This window comes from Athene cunicularia (assembly GCF_003259725.1).
Source record: "Athene cunicularia isolate RWA chromosome 2 unlocalized genomic scaffold, athCun1 chr2_part1, whole genome shotgun sequence".
Lineage (NCBI taxonomy): Eukaryota > Metazoa > Chordata > Aves > Strigiformes > Strigidae > Athene > Athene cunicularia.
The window spans coordinates 108,677,995-108,695,611 of NW_020799095.1; the positions used below are offsets into that span (position 1 = coordinate 108,677,995).

The 17,617-nt window shown below is 39.8% G+C and overlaps 1 protein-coding gene across 5 annotated transcripts in view; it reads left to right on the forward strand.

Moving 5' to 3' along the window:
- The window catches only part of SPIDR (scaffold protein involved in DNA repair), a 197,012-nt gene that overhangs the window by 45,689 nt on the left and 133,706 nt on the right, over positions 1–17,617 (forward strand). For all 5 annotated transcript variants that reach the window (XM_026843074.1, XM_026843075.1, XM_026843073.1 and 2 more), the window contains one exon: positions 12,677–12,777. In XM_026843074.1, coding sequence (XP_026698875.1) covers positions 12,677–12,777 — 101 coding nt within the window. The remainder of the gene's footprint in view (positions 1–12,676; positions 12,778–17,617) is intronic.

A 17,617-nucleotide genomic window follows, 5' to 3' on the forward strand; every position in this document is an offset into this window, starting at 1 on the left:
TTCTGTGTACAAATCAATGATTTTTGCACTTCTAATAATGCTTTACAGTTACAGATGTGTGTGTGAACATACTTCCATATTATCTTGTAATCATTTCATTGCTTTGTGCCTTGCAGATTTTTTTTTTTTTTTTTTTTTTTTTGGTCCTCTCCAGATTTGTCAGGGTAGAATTATCCAACATACTGTAGGAAAGGGGTGGATAAGCAATAATGCTGAATAGTGCAGAACAGAGTGATCTATAGGCAAAGGTAGGATGTATTTGTTAATATGAAATGTAAATCTCTGCAACTAAATTAAATACATTTAAATGATATAACTGCTGAAATAAAGCAGTCTGGGCAGTGGAAGCCTGATGTTCACAATTCACTATTTCTCTAGCTAAATACAGTGCAGAAATGGTTGCTTCCTTTGTTGAATTAATGAAAAGTTGCTTTAGCTTAAATGGTATATGTGGAGGTGTGCCTTAAGCTACGGAGACTACAGTGACAAACAGTGCTGCTATAGATATCATACTTTTAACAATGTGTTTTTTTCTTATTTTTACAGTTGATTCTATATACAGTAATCAATCAATTACTTAAAGCAAATCTTTACTTTGGTTAAATAGCGATACCTTATTTTTCTCTTAAAATGTTCTTAGCTATTTCAAAATGCTGGCTGAGGGAACAGATTTGAAAAGCCTCATTGCTGAGTTTCTCTGTACTTAAAAGTGTTTTGCTTGTGCAATTAAACTTTGTCTTGTTACTTTATAAACATAAAGACACAACAGTACTAGGTCAGACCAAGGCTGTAACCCCCTCCCAAAATGCCTGTTAGCGGCCAAAAGCAAGTATGTGTGAAGGTAATAAGAACAGGAGAAGCATATAATGGTATTTTACCCAGATGTACTTAGAGCTTTCAGAAGTTTTCTGCTCAGGAGCTGTTAGTTACCCTCTGTGGGTTTGTCATTTCATGAGTTTGCCCGGTAGTTTTCTGAGGCCATGAAAACTTTTGGCTTCAAAACATCCCAGGGTTAAGAGCTCTGTAGCTTAAAGATGACTTGAATCTGTACCTACCAGCTTCATTTTATGACCTCTGCTATCAACCATCTTAGTGCAAAAATATATTATACGGTAAAGACACTCGGAAACAAATGTATAAGAGATAAGTAGCTTTAAAAACAACAAAACCAAACCAACCATGACGATATAGAATGTAATCTGTCCAGAGTGGCCAGAGGAGCAGAGGTTGCAGGGGTTTTCACTCTTCCATCCTGTGGTTCCACCTTGGGTTCCTTTGGGAACAGGGAAGCAGGCAGGAAATTCCTCAGTTAGGAGTTTTGTTTACCTAGTTATTTTGCTTGTCCAGGTAATTGTCATCTTTTCAGTCTTCCTGTTCAGGACATTAATTCCACATGTGTCTCTCCCATCCTTCCTTTTACTGTTGATGGAGAATATTGTCATTGGTGTACTGACAATGGATTATAAGAGTCTGCATCCTCGATAGGAAAACTCAGGTTTTCAGTGCTGTGGATGGAAGGCCAGTTCAGGGAAACATTTGTCAGTTTCTTGATTGATGTAGTGACAGCCCCTTCTTTCTGGTTATATAGCTAAAAGTTATGTAGCATTTGTTGGCTTGTCCTTTCTCTTTCCTTCCCACCTCTGTTCCAGATCAAGGCCACAGCAGAAAAAGCAGCAAGAAGGGTCAATCATCCTGCAAGCTAGATCTGGCCCACAGGCTTCCAGTCAGACCATTTGGAACTGTGGAGTAGGTAGAAGAGCCTCTGCTTAGCCAGGCTTTCTTTTTCCAGGCTGGTGCCTAAGAAAGCATGGGTTCAGCAGAGATGATACAAGTGGTAGAGCTTCCATCTTCCCATGTGAATTCCTGTGCGAGAGGTTCTACTCCAAATCCAGACTGTTTTAAGCATGCTTACTTCATGGAAAAGTCCTGGTGTAGGTAGAACAGGCCTCCTATGGTTTTGTTCCCACTTTTAAGAAAATAGAAATTATTTCTTTCATCTCTTTGCTGTTTGTGATGACCAAAGCTACCTTCAAAACTAGGGAGAATATTTTTGAAAAACTTCAGCTTATGTTTTCTGAAAAAAATCTTACACCATGTTTAGCAGACTTCCAGATTCTTCAGGCACACTGCAGTCTGCATTTATATTTGCATTACCTGATTGCAGCTATGCTTGTATTACATCCATGACCACATTTTTCTATGCAACCTCAAAGAAAACCCCATAAAATCCCCCACCCCCCCGCAAACCCTAACCAAAATCAAACAAACAAAGAAAAGAGCCATAACAGTCCATGAAAAAATTCAAGTAAGTTACTTTCTACTGTCCTCTCCTCCTGTAATCCTCCTAGCACTAAAATGGAAATGGGTAGCTGTCTGGATGGGAGAAAACAGTATTGTTTGTTTAATCCTACTGCAGATGTCATGGTCATACACTACAAAAATCAAAATGTAACCAACAGAAATCTTCATAAGTAAGCTGATTATGGATGAATAAAATAAATTCTGCTGATCCTAGTGTTAGAAATTTGAGTGTAAATTTAATACCTTTAAGTGGAAATAAAATGAAAACCCATTTGTGTCCCCAAACGTACATGCACAATGTTGCTTATGATGAGTGAAATTTGAAGAAGCATGTTGCAACCTCTGTTATGAGTTAAATGGGGTTTTGGAAAGCAATTAGTGTCTGCAGACAAGAAGGGTGTGACAAGCAATTCCTCCCCCACCATGTCTACTGACTGGTCTATTCTGTGCCCTTTTGCAAGTTCTCCAAACTCTCATATGTCTTCATGTATCCTGTAATGTTAGGTTTTGTCTTCAGAATTGTTTTAAGTAAAAATTGTTTTTTCTACCACGGTCCACTGGGGAGAGCAGGTAGGCTGTGTGGTGTTGTTTGTCCTTCAGGTGTGTTGGTGGTTTTGGGCAGGTTCTGAGAAACCTTGAGGGCAGTGCTGTAGAAGGTGCCAGTCTGCTGTGCTAGTAGCAAAGTTATTGTCCCTCTCATTGACATCAATACCATTGCTCCTGGACATCCTCACCTTAAACATTGGTTATATATGCCATCTCGTGTAGCTGCCTTTCTTTATTTAAACAAAATTGGTGATGGATGGAGCGGGAGTAGTATAATTCTCCCAGGTACCCTGAGAGATAAATGTCATTGTACTGCACCCATGAGCTACTAAGAGTTGTTAAGAAAGTAGTAGTGGTACTTGATAGTGAGGTGAATTGTCTTGATGATCAGGTCAAGAGGTGTTGGGTGTAGATGTTCCTGCCCTTTTATTCCACCGCAAAGTTTCAGTTTCTCAGCTTGAGTCAACACTGCATGGGAAAACAGTGTAAGTGATTTGCAGTTCTGAGGGGAGAGACTATATACTGCAAGTAACAGTTTTCAGGAACCACCTCTTTTTAGATTTAGATTTCATGTTAATGCTACAGGGTGAAATGTCTAAACTGCATTAATTCCAAGTCTCTTGAAGTTCTCTTGTGCAAGAAGTAAGAAATTAAGAGTATTCAGTCTCCAAGTTTGTTACATAGGTTAAACCAGTAACTGGGTTTGTTCAGTATTTATAAAGATGAAAACTCAAAATGCACATACTCAGATTTTCTTGTCTACAAGTAAACCTTTCTTAAAGGTTTTATGAATTGTTTGCTTTTTCTAGTAAGACTTAATTTCCATCAGAAAAAAAAAGTCTGGGTTTCAGTGTAGGATATAGATATCTTAAGACAATGTTAATCCTACTTTCAAATCTGTCATATCGCAAGAGCTTTTATTTGTGAAGAACAGCTGCTTTAGCTTTTTGTTTGTTTTTTTATTATTAGAGTGGCCGTTTTTAGTTTAATTGTAAAATAAGATCTTGGGAAATTCTGTTTAATTATCTTATATCTGCTTGTATGCAGACTACTTACAGATCCAATCTGCTAAAATTAACTTATTATCAAAAGAGGAGAAAATTACAGATTGTCCTGGTGCTACGTGCAGTAAAATGAAACCCAGTTGTTGTGAGGCCATCTGGGGTCCTGAAAATAAAGGAAATTACGAAGGGAGGAAGGAGCTGGCACAAATGAAACAGACTTTTACTCTAAAAATGGGTCTGTTCTTTCTTACGTGCATCCAAAAGTAGCATGAGGGTGTAACAGCAACAGACTAGCCCTTTTGACCGTCATGTTCTTATGCTGATTTTAACTATTGGATTAAGTTTTCCTGCCAGTGAATTTTGTGTTGAATTAGGAGAGTATAATTGAAGAATATCATGGCTGCACTACAGATGTACCACTTGAAATCACTGACAATGTACATGGGCAAATTATTATGTATTTACTGAAAGTTAAAATGTTTTGTTTCTTAGAAAGTGTGGATGGTTTCACTGGATCAGATGTTCAGTGTTAAGGAAAAAATCCCCACATTCAGTTAAAAAAAAAAAAAGCCCACTTTCCTTAAAATGACATATTTCTTCAATTTCATGTGTAATGTGTTTTACTGATTAGAATGGTTTAGCAGGATACAGTTATTCCCCTCGGAGAGAAGTCATTTTGGTGCCTGTGGTTTGTTTAACCATGGAGCTTGCTTTTCTGTTCAAGATCTCGGCTAAGGCAAGCCAAAACCTTCAGAACTGAAGGGAAGGTGGGAAGGTTCTTCCCTTATCTCATGGAGCATGGCTGTTTCCCCATCAAAACTGGTTCCTGCAGAGGAACCTCTTAACTTTGTTAATCTATTCTGTGAGAAATTGTGCATGTGAGTCTGGTACTTGATTTTAGTTTTTTTTCTTATACCGGCCAAAAAAAGGAATAACATTTCTGGGGAGACTCTCCTTATTAAATCATCTTCTGCTGAGAACCTCTGCTGTATAAGAGAGGTAGAACAATCTGAAATAATTTTTTTCTATTAAAGAGTCTTGAGAGCCAGAGAGCTTTGGTAAACATTTCAACTGTGGGTGGCTTCTTTTTTCAGTGGCTGGTAAGAAGGGTTGATCAATGTTTTGAAAACTATGAAAGGACCAGGCCCCAAAAGCTTCCCTATTTCCAAAGATCTTCCTAGATTATTTCAAATATTTTCTGTGAGATAACTTGGCTAAGTAGAGAATCAACTGTCTGTAATGTTTTACTTAAAATCTTTCACTGTAGGTCTTATCATCGAGTGCACCCTCAGTAGGTTTTCAGATGACACCAAGTTGTGCAGGAGTGTTGATCTTTTGGGGGTAGGAAGGGTCTACAGAAGGACCTGGACAGGCTGGATCGATGGGCCAAGGCCAATTATATGATGTGTAATAAGGCAAAGTGCTGGGTCCTGCACTTGGGTCACAACAACCGTACAGGCTGGAGAAGAGTGGCTGGAAAGCTGCCCAGCAGAGAAGGACCTGGGGGTGTTGGTCAACAGCCAGCTGGATATGAGTCAGCAGTGTGGCCAGGTGGCCAAGAAGGCCAATGGCATCCTGGCTTGTGTCAGCGATAGCATGGCCAGCAGGGACAGGGAAGGGATCTTACCCCTGTACTCGGCACTGGTGAGGCCACACCTTGATTCCTGTGTTCAGTTTTGGGCCCCTCACTACAAGAGAGACATTGAGGTTCTGGAGTGTGCCCAAAGAAGGGCAACGAAGCTGGTGAAGGGTCTGGAGCACAAGTTTTATGAGGAGCAGCTGAGGGAACTTGGGTTGTTTAGCCTGGAGAAAAGGAGTCTTGGGGAGCCCTTATAGGTCTCTACAACAACCTGAAGGGAGATTGTAGCTAGGTGGGTCTCTTGTCTCTTTTCCCAAATAACAAATAAGAGAATGAGAGGAAATGGTATCAAATTGCTCCAGGTGAGGTTTAGATTGGGTGTTAGAAAAAATGTCTTCACCAAAAGGGCTGTCAAACATTGGAACAGGCTGCCCAGGGAAGTGGTCAGGTCCCCACCCTGGAGATATTTAAAAGGCCTGTAGATGTGGCATTTAGGGACGTGGTTTAGTGGTGGACTTGGCAGTGGTAGGTTTACAGTCGGACTTGATGATCTTAAAGGTCTTTTCCAACCAAAAGGATTCTGTATGGGATATAGAATATGCACACTCACCCTTCTCAGCAGTTAACGACTATAATCCTTTCTACATATCTTCTTCTGCACTGTTTGAGGCAACTAGGGCCTGGAAACCAAATTTCACGACATAAGAATGCTGAAGCTTTGGTGTCCATGACAAAGAACTATTTTTTTTATTTGCAGGAGTAATTGTGGTATACTGTCCAGACAGTACTTGCAAAAGTTTGTCAAAGGTGGTATTGAGGATGTCTCTAGTATACCCTGTTTGGAATCTACAGCTGAAGATGCTGTAAATTCTCTAGGTTACTTCTGTCTAATGCAGTTGCTGAAAGATACCTTTGGCTCTCACTGTGCTATGGGGACTCATGAAAATGGTATCAGAGTTCCACAGGTGTTTTATGGAGGTGACCTCCTTTGTGGAATCATTGACAAAAGAGTGGAGAGAGACTACATGGATTCAAAGACTTGTGGCTTAGAGAGGCTCCAAATCCGTGAATCCTTAAGATTATAGAAGAGGTTTTCAGTATGTCTACCTGGTTGATTTGGCTGATGTAAAAAAACCCAAACCTCTCTGGATGGGTACAATAGATCAGAGCGTTGAAATGCGAACAGCTGATGTGCAAGATGCAATCCACCATCCAGTGCAGTTTAGTAAATCACTGCATTGTCTCTCTATTGAGTTAGTATTTTTTTCAAATAAATGTAGAAGGTCTTTGCTCTATATTTTTGTTTTGGCAGATGCAACTGACCCTTGATAGCTGAGTATTAGATACTGTCATTTCTGTTACAGTACAGGAGTACGGGTCTTCCATTTTCCTTTCATTTTAGGTGTGTGCCTCAAATGCTGTCGATTTGACATAGAAATTGTGAGTTAGGAGAAACGCCGATTCCTTTCCAAGAGAAAGACCCCAGAACTTGTAGCAAAGTATAATTACTTGACAAGTTTTATAGGGACAAAATTATTGCTAGTTATTTTGGTCTTTGCTTGTTCTATCACATAGGAAAAGAAATTGTGTTATGCTTTGATTCCAGAAAAGTAGCCCACATTTAACAGAGTAATGCCAGCGATCATGGTACTGGTGGTTCATGCAAGAATTAAGTTTATAAATCTGGTTGTTGAGTCAGAGCTTGAATGGGGCTGATCTGCAAAGCTAAATTTACTCTTTCTTATCCCTTGCTACTTCACGAAGTCAACAGCTTCTCTTCTGTGCTGGAGAGGAGGTGGGTCTCTGTAGAGGAGACTTGCACTTCTATGTGGTCAACATCTTTCATACATACTCATGCTATTTTGTACACTAAAGGAGCAGTTGTTAGTCACTGTCGGCATTCAGTGTTGCTTATTATTTTGTAACTTGTAAACTGTCTTAAAATAGCTGATGGGTTTGCAGTGTTGACAAATTTCAGCATGCTTAGGGGTCCTTTTTTCTTCTTTAGCAAACACACCATGGAGTGAAAATGGACAGCTGAGTGTTGCAGAAGTCAGTTACTTCATCAGTTAATTGGGAAATATGAGAGGAGTTCTGTCCTTGCTTTGAAAAGAGAGGAGGAGGGAAATTGCCCAGTCCTGAGATGGGGATATATATTTGTGTAACCTATAGTGTTTTGAAATACATGGAGTCCTGAGTATAGTGTATATGAGGAGACAACTCAATAATGAGATGTTTAAGTGTTCACTGTTCTTAAATTCAGATTAAGTCTGGAAAGGAGTAAACTTGGATGAATGTGGGGTTATTCTTGGTAAGTGCCCTGCTGAATGAAAACCTTAATAAATAAACAAACACAGAGAGATCTCCAGCACTGCAGGAAGATTGAAAATGACTTTTCCAAACACAGTCGACACACTAATACTCTTTATTTTTACACACACACACCTACCCCCCCGCGTTAGCCTCAATTGGAGTTGGAAGCTAGGGCCCAGCAGCCTGATAATCACAGATCAGGCTCAGTGTTACCTTTTGGTGATGCTTATCACATGGTGGCACAAAACTTCAGACTTGCTGTTGAAGTTTGTGGAAGGAGGCAACCACCAGTAATAGCTTTTGTACTAGATGCTGAGCTTTCTTATGGTCATCAAAGCTGTCCTTCGTGTGGATATTGCTGGACATGGATGGTAATGGCAATGTGTTGTTTTAAATACGGTATTTCAGCAAGATCAGATTTAGTACGGAAATAGGACATCAATTTCTGCTTGTTAAATCTGTCCGCCTTCAGGAATTTAAAGGAACAAAATAGTTGTGCTGAAAGTTTTGTGGGCAGTGGAGATTGTATCTGAACAGTTTGGCTTCACTGAACAGCCTTTGCATTAACAATTTGCCAAATGTGTTCAATTTGCTCCCATTAAAACATTTTGGGAGCGCATTTGAAGTTCTGGTCAGTAAAGTATTCATCTCAAATTACAGCTTTTGTTATTAAATACAGTTTGTCAGTTCCCTTGATTACAGAAATCATACATTAGTAATCAAAATATATTTGCCATTTATATATACATATACACACACACACCAGATGTTGGGTTCATCACTGAGGACAATTAAATGCATTGTAAGGGCTATATCTGTGTGAAAGAGGGAACTGAATATCTTTTTCTAAACTTCTTGCAGTGGCTAGATGTGTAAATAAATACAGACTGCAGAGTAATGAAGACCTGGTCTGTAGAAGCCAGTCTCCACCATTGATGCCATCAAACCTCTCATATCTAGCAAAATTAACCAGTTTCTGCAGCCTGAAAAGCCTAGAAAGCTAAGGGGTTTTTCAGAGGGATAATGTGTGGACAGTGAAAAGTATTCATCTCTACCTTGTATTACCAAAATAAATAAAATGTTACTTCCATATGATAGAAGCTACGCCAAAAAATGACTGTTAGTCCCAGTAAACCCAGTTAACTACCAAAGACTGAATATAAAAGCTCATTAGGTATTTAATAATCCACAAATGTGCAATTTGGAATACAATAATAGTAATTTTAACCATTTTTCTTTTTCAAAATATGGATTTTGTGCTTACACTGAAGCCAGCACCTGCTTAATACTGTGGTTTGCTTTGTGTAAGCTCTGTGTAACTCTGCACAGCTAGGAATGACTCTGACTGTATAGTTCACAGTATCTCACAGCACATACACAAGCATTTTCAACAGTGTGGGCACCTGTACCGTATGAAAAGGAATTAGTAGTTTTAAAATGCTGTTGTAATCAGATCTGTTAGAATATGTAACAGAAAGCACCTTTTTCTTTGTTTTACCTGTTTGAGCTAAAAAGGAGGTTGATCCTCCTGAGTTTGAGGTGGTGTTTAAATTTCTTTGTTTCTACCTTTTAAGAGAAAAAAAAAACAAACTACCAACTCTCTTGCCATATAAATTCTTTTTGTGTGTGACATATCCTTGAACTGTATTTTCCAATTTCACAATGTATGAAACAGATTTGGTTATATTCTGCAACCAAGCAGATGCAAAATGCTTTATGATGTTTTCTGTTTAAATTACTTTAACTGCATTTGGAATGTGAATGGAAGGATGATGATTAATACATATCAATGAATTTTATTAGCAAAAAGGACTTCTAAGGAAAGGCACAGTTTTACTTTTCATAGACATGTTTAGTAAATTAGTAATGAGGTTGTGAAGACCCTCCCTGGTAGACATACCAGGCCTGAAACAGGTATGGTGTATTACTGTTGTGTGCAGTGGTCATGAAACCAGGAGCTTGCTTTCTATGGGGTGTTCCTGCCATAGGTAAAACAGTAGTGAGCTCACAGAAGAGGAACTGGTTGACTCAACACAACATAGTCCTGTTCAGGGAACGGGTGGGAAATTAGGCTGTCAGGCAGGAATAGCTGCTCTCTTGCACAGGTACCTTGAGGCTTTCTAGTGGTATTTTAACAAAGACAGAATCACAGAATCATCTAGGTTGGAAAAGACCTTGAAGATCATCCAGTCCAACCATTAACCTAACATTGACAGTTCCCAACTACACCAGATCCCTCAGCGCTATGTCAACCTGACTCTTAAACACCTCCAGGGATGGGGACTTCACCACCTCCCTGGGCAGCCCATTCCAACGCCCAACAACCCGTTCTGTAAAGAAATGCTTCCTCATATCCAGTCTAAACCTTCCCTGGTGCACCTTGAGGCCATTTCCTCTTGTCCTATCGCTTACTACTTGGTTAAAGAGACTCATCCCCAGCTCTCTGCAACCTCCTTTCAGGTAGCTGTAGAGGGCGATGAGGTCTCCCCTCAGCCTCCTCTTCTCCAGACTAAACACCCCCAGTTCCCTCAGCCGCTCCCCGTACGACCTGTGCTCCAGACCCTGCACCAGCTTCATTGCCCTTCTCTGGACACGCTCGAGTCATTCAATGTCCTTTTTGTAGTGAGGGGCCCAAAACTGAACACAGGAATCGAGGGGCGGCCTCACCAGTGCCGAGTACAGGGGCAAGATCCCTTCCCTGTCCCTGCTGGCCACGCTATTGCTGACACAAGCCAGGATGCCATTGGCCTTCTTGGCCACCTGGGCACACTGCTGGCTCCTGTTCAGCTGGCTGTCAATCAATACTCCCAGGTCCCTCTCTGACTGGCAGCTCTCCAGCCACTCCTCCCCAAGCCTGTACATTTCTTTTGACTGTTTGTGGAAGGAATGGAGTAGGGTTTTATAACACTCCCATTGAACAGTTTTCTTTAAGCAAAACAAGTTTTTAAGCTGCTAGCTCTATTGTGTATTGCTGTAGTCCAACCACAGACTTCAGTTGCAGATTCATGCATGCAAGACTTAGGCAAGCAAACTCGAAATGCGTTAAACTACTGCATTTCTAAGCCTAGGTGAGCTGGCATCTACCCATTTCAGCATAGCTCATGTAGACCACACAGCCAAGCTGAATTATAACTGCATCTAAGAACAGTTCCCTGGCAAGAAGAGAAACTGGGTGGACAGTTTGCTGGAGTTTGTAGAACTGTCTTGACCACAAGCATTGCAGTGCAGAAATGCTTGAGGGCTCAAGTTTTGAAGGAAACGTGGCTGAGCAGAGTGTTATCAGCAGAGTAAATAATTCTGTATGAAGTTCTGTGCTTGACTGCACTGCTCTTGGTACCAAAGCTTCTATTGCATTTCACTGTATTAGCTGCCCATGTGCCTTTAAAGTCCATGTTGAAAGCAAAATTAAGCAAGGTTGTTAAGCTTACCTGGAAGTTCACTAACGTCCAAGATTTCTTAAATTTGTTTGTTTGTTTTCCTTCTTAATATAGCAAGTTTTATAGTTTGTTAAGTGTGGATTCTTTATTTTGGGGGTTTGGAGATTTTTTCCTCCTCTGAAAGAGTCTGAGTTTTTCTCTTCCCTGCCTGAACCACACCAGCCATGGAAGAGATGCAGTAACTACAAAACTTTTATGGATCATTCTGGGTCAAATGTGGCTCTTGGATTTCAGAGTGTTCATTCCGTGATCTGTACTGCTGAGATGTTTAGCCATACCATCTGATAACTTGTGATTTTTCAAAGTATATAGTTTTCATTAGAAATCAACTGAGACTACTAATTACTTTTCATTTAGCCTGTTGACTTGTCTGCAGGTGAAATTGCATAGTAATTGCTAACCAAAGAGAGATTTTTACAGACTACTTGAAGTGTTGCTTAGCCTTTTTAGCTCCTTCTTGGTTTCCACAGGTCTGAGTTCTCTCAGTTTCACCTTTGCAGTGTGAGCATTACCAAGCTATTTGGCCTTTTTTTCTAAACTAAAAAATTCTGTTAAAGTGCACAAATAACCATAAGATGGTTGTATGTTATTGCTGTTGATTCCTAAACCAGTTTAATCCAAGGGCATATTTCACCTTAGTAGAAATCTTTATTGATATGCTGGATAGTACTTGTGGAAAAATGTACACTGTAAGGAAAGAACAAAGTAGGTTTTTATGCAAATAACTTTTTCAAAGACAAAGATAAATGCTGAAATACTCCCATAGTATTCCAAAATACTCCAAAGCTCATTGTAGTAGCCCAAAGACAGCTTCAATACATTTGTCTTTTTGTTCTTAAAGAGAGAAAGTGTGCCTTCTGGCTTTAAAGCCAGAGGTAGGAATTGTTTTAGTGTTACCTTAAATGTATTTGTGCTAGATGCCACTCCTCTGCTCCTCACCTTGGGAATGCTAAATTAATTTCATTTTGGAGAGTGTTCAGACCACTGAAACTGCACACTTGACCCAGCTTGTGAAATGAATCATAGGGTCAAGTATGGGTAAAAGAATATTTTTGTGATCACTCCTTGCCAACAGACAAACAAATCTGTGAGGAAAAAAAATCCCAACCTGTTATAACTGGTGGTTACACTGGTTTGTTTTGAATTCACAATTGTCTGTAGTCTCTGTCAGGGTACATGCGTAAGTGCAAAGAAAAGTTTCAGACCCTTTTGTTACAATCCTTGTGTTGGAGTCAGGACTACAAACATGAAGATTTTTGGGCACCCAGATAGTAAAAATGTTTTATTGTGTGTATTGACCCTAAGTCTATGCTTTATTTGGTGTATATCCATTGTAGAATCAAAATTAGGGGAACTAATCTGCAATATGTAGTATTACTGTATGTTTCTGTCTGTAAGGTTCGAAGCATACATATTCCATCTGTCCTGTGGCTTGTCAGTTGGCAAAAACGTATGCTGATTCCTGGCAAAATTGAGCATTCCTTTATTCTCTGCAGGGGCGGGCTAGCTGAGAGGTTATGTCGACTACAGAACAGAGAAAGATCTGCCATTAGCTTTTGGAGGCATCAGTGTATTTCAGATGCTAAAACCCCCTCAGGTAAGAGGCATTATACATATACTACTGTGAAAAATACATACATGTGTGTATAGACGGTCCACATAGGGGTAGAAATTAAGTTTGTACTCTTTGGAAATGGTGTTTCCAGCAGGTTATAGAACAATTCAAGCTTTAATTTATGGGTGTGCAGATGGTTTTTTAGTTCTTATTGTTTCCTTATAACCACCTTTTCATCTTCCCTTGTTCCCTTTTTTTTTTTTTTTTTTTTGGTTTGAAGTATTCAAGCCGTATTCATGGATAAGTGCTAAATTGTGAAGGACAGCAAATATGGACAAATACAACACAAACATGAAATCAGTGTGAAGCATAACTACAGAGGGCACTTCACTTCAAAAGAAACGGTGGGAGTTATGTGAATTAGTTACAAGTGACAGTACCACCTTTCAGTAGTATTTCTTGAGAGATTAATGGATTCATAGAGTTTAAGTGTAAAGAAATGGTTAGGGTTCTTTATCAACTTGGGGGTGTGTGACTAGGCTATGAAATTTCATGCATTTATTCTGTATTAAGCTGACTACTTGTTTCTGAGCACATATTAATTTCCATTTATTTTTCAGAAAGTCCTCTGGTCTTAATTTGAAAACATGCGGATGAGGGAATCTATCACTTGCCTTGCGAGTTTGTCCTTAATTCCACTCCCAAATTTTTAAAAGTGGGTTTTCTTCCAAATCTGTGTTTGTCTGGCTTCAGTTCCCCTCTTTTGTTTCTTGTAAAGCCTTTCTCCATTAGATTAAAGAGCTCTTTAGTATGTGGCATTTTCCCTCTCTGGCACATGCATAGAAAAATCATGCTGCCTCACAAGTTTCATAAACTAAACAGACTGAGCCCTTTAAGGCTCTCTAAAGCATTTTTACCAGTCTTCAAGTGATCTGCATGGTTTTTTACTGTGCTCTCTCAAACTTCTCAGCGTGGTCTTTAGAATAAGGGCAGCTACTATATATATTCCTCCAGTTTTAGTCTCATGAAAACCATTGGCCAGGTCCAGTTCACTGCTCAGCCTCCTGTATGTTCAAGGCCTGTAATAAGTGTGTGAGTCTGGTTTGACTTTGGACACAGCACAATGCTGGGACTGACTTCATGTTGAATCGATTGTCCAATGTGATTTCATAACTTCTTTAGCTGTTGTTTTCTGAGATCCTGTTTCTTGATCTCCAGCTACCGTTTGTGTTTTTTCTACCTAAACACAGGGAAGTATCTGTGCTGTATGCAGGTTGTCTTCATTTGAGTATGCCCAGCTAACCATGCAGTTCAGATGCTTGTGTATGTCAAACCTGTCCTCTTTTAGTCAAAAATTTGCTTGAATTTGTGGTATCCACACAGTTTCTTACATTATTTTTTAACTTGTTTTTATGTCACTGATGAAACCATTTAATAGCATGAGTGTTTACTTTCAAGTTCTGTTGGAAATGCTCTTAGTCTGTTATGATTCTTCACTGGTAAAAAGCTCTAACTGTAATTCACAATGTTCTCTGAAATATTATTTTTGCGTTCCACTTAAAGGGTACATTACTGATAGTGGAAGTGGTTGGTTTGTTTATTTTTCATAAGAAGGTTGTACGTTTTAAGTCACACCCAAACTGTTGGCTAACGCTGATCTCGCATCTTTGCACTGGAGCTTTAGAGGGATCATCCTGTGGCCACTTGCATGCTACATGTTCAAAATGCCACCCATGTGGAATGGTACATTATATTTCTGACTTTAATTCCTTACTTATTTTTCGAGTTAATTTGCCTAGATTTGATGTCAGGCTAGCTGGTCTCCAGTTATTGTGGGTGACTTTGTTTGCCCTTCCTGAATACTAGCACAATATCATCATCCTTTGTCTTCTGGAATTTCCCAAGTATTTGAAGAGTCACTAGAAAGTAACATTAGAGAACCGTAGATGTCTTTAGCTAACTCTTTTCAGAACTGCTATGTTGAAAATTATACAGGCATGCTGGCTTAAAACCAGTCAAGTCGTCTGCATGTTGTTTATCCTCCACCTGAATTACTAATGGATAGGTTACTTTATTGTTCTTTTGTGGTATGAGGACATTCTCTTGCTGCTTCTGAAATACGGAACAAAAATTGAATAGGTCTGTCTTTTTAATAAAATGAATAGTGTTCTCTATAGTAATGGATCTGCAACATTACTAATATGCTAATATTCTTTTTGTCCTTGCTTTGCATGTGTCAGTACAAAACCTTATGTTTGGCTGCTCACCATTTTGTTAGACTTTAACTCCTAAGCTGAAATGTTCCAGGCTAACATCTGCCTCTGGCTGAATTCCTTTCTTTGATTATTCTTCTTTCTTTCAGAAAATGAGTCAGAATTTGTTAGCATTTTATGAGAAAAAGACTATGGGAAAATACCTTGCTCTATCCCAAAGTACATTTAAAAAATTCTGATGAGTGTCTTCAAGATGATTTAGTTTTGGCAGAAGATGAGCCATTTCTGGGATATGTCTTTTGTCATCATAGTGAAAATCTGCAAGAATGGGATAAGCTTCAACAAGGCCAAGTGCCAGGTCCTGTATTTAGGCCATAACTCCATGGATTACTGCAGCCTTGGGGAGGTGTGGCTGGAGAGCTGTCTGGAAGAAAAGGATCTGGGGGCTCTAATTGACAAGCAGCTGAACATGAGCCAGCAGTGTGCCCGGGTGCCCAAGAAAGCCAACGGCATCCTTGGCTTGTATTAGAAATAGTGTGACCAGCAGGAGTAGGGAGGTGATAGTCCCCCTGTACTCTGCACTGGTGAGGCCACACCTGGAGTGTTGTGTCCAGTTTTGGGCACCTCAATACGAGAGAGATATCGAGGTGCTGGAGCGAGGGCAGAGGAGGGCAACTGTGGAGGTTTGAACTTGGCCGGCAGCCATAGATGCCACATGGCTGGCCCTTCACCTTCCCCTTCCCCCTCTGGTAAGATAGGGGAGGGACAAAAGAAGAGAATTCGTGGGTTGAATAACAAGAAAGAATTTACTAAATATAACAAATGAACAACAGTAGCAATAGTGAGTTCAAAAAAGAAAAGGGGTAAAATGCAACTGTGGCTTACCGAACGCAGTGACTGCCCCCCCCCCAGCAACAATACTGCCCCATGAGCAGACCGGGTGCCACAAACCCGAGAGAGAGGGAGCGACCTGCCACCTGGGCATGACATGAAATACTCCAATGAAAATTAACTCCATCCTGGTTGAAACCAGGACAGCAACAAAGCTGGTGAAGGGCCTGGAGAACAAATCCTATGAGGAGCGATTGAAGGAGCTGGGACTGTTCAGTTTGAGGAAGAGAAGGCTGAGGGGAGACCTCATCACTCTCTACAGCTACCTGAAAGGACATTGTAGAGAGGTTAATGCTGGTCTGTTCTCACAGGTGATTAGCGATAGAACAAGAGGGAATGGCTTTAAGAGAAAATTTTTCACAGAGAGTGTGGTCAGATGGTGGAATAGGCTCTCCAGGGAGGTGATGGAGTCACCATCCCTGGATGTGTTTAAGGGTCGTTTAGATGAGATGTTGGGGGATATGGTGTAGGGGAGAACTTTATAGAGTGAGGCTAATGGTTGGACTTGATGATCCCAAGGGTCTTTTCCAACCTAAATGATTCTGTGATTCTATGATTCTAACTTGGGCAAGTGAGAACATTTACCCATGAACATTTGCTACAATTTCAAAAGATGCTGAACGTGCCATAATTTAGGAATACACTTCAACTTCACAGCCTAAATTTCAGTTCCAATTCCCAGTCCTTATTCCAAAGTATGATGATAATAAAATAATTATTAAAATAACTGTGATAATATTTTGGGGATATTTTTTCATCTAGGGCAAAATTTATTTTTGATAGTTTTGTTATTAGAGTGGCCATACTGTTTCGTGTCACTAAAACAAAACTGGTGTTTGGTTTGGGAAATGTCAGTCAAAATGGTTGAAAGTTTAGTAATGTAATTAGGTAACTTTCTGGTTGCTTCTAGTCTGGAAATGTGAAGTGTCAGCACAGCAAATACCACTTTCAGCTTTCATCTTTTCAGGTTCATACTAAGGGTGTCTCACTAATCTGAGATTCTTCTTTAATTTTGTTTCCGTTCTGTTTTGCCCAGTAATATTTCTAAACCACATTGTTTCCAGGACTGTTTCTGACTTCAGCAACAGAAGTAGAGGAAAGAACTTCTCAAATGACAAACTTAAATGAGTTATCAGAGGAGTCTGAAGATTAATGTGGAGGATTGAAGTAACTTAATTGCTGGGAGAGCTGTCATGTCATTCTGGATATCCCATAGACACGTAGAACAAGAAGTTCATTACTAAGGCAAAGGGGGGTAAATTAAAGTAAAATCAGTTTGAAGTCCTCCTTCCATTTGAGATTTAAGGAAAAACATTTCCAGAAGTGCAGGCTGTTACCCCCATTGGGCATTTCATATTACAGTATTTTAGGTCTTTGTTTTGCTGTTGTTTACTTTTATGTTGTAGCAATGTCCATGCTATCAAAAAACCCCTTCTTTTGGCTTTATTTTAAAAAAATTCCTTTCTGTTTGCTTCCCCGACCCCTTTCTGTAAGTAACCATTGTGGTTTGGCTGTCTCTTGGTCACAGAGATGAATCACTACTCAGAAAAGAGCGCCTCCTTTCAGCACGCACTTTCTGATTTTTATACTGTGCATGGGGGTCTCACTTTTGGCTGATTCACTCTGTAGAGTAGAAAAAATATTTGTGTTTTCTCCATTTTGACAATTTTGGGTCAAAATTGCATTTGGCAGCCTGTCACTGTGTTGGGATAGGCACTCACTAAGGATATGGTTTTTTGCAAGGTGATTGGTAATTCCATTTCTGTAATCAAGCTAAC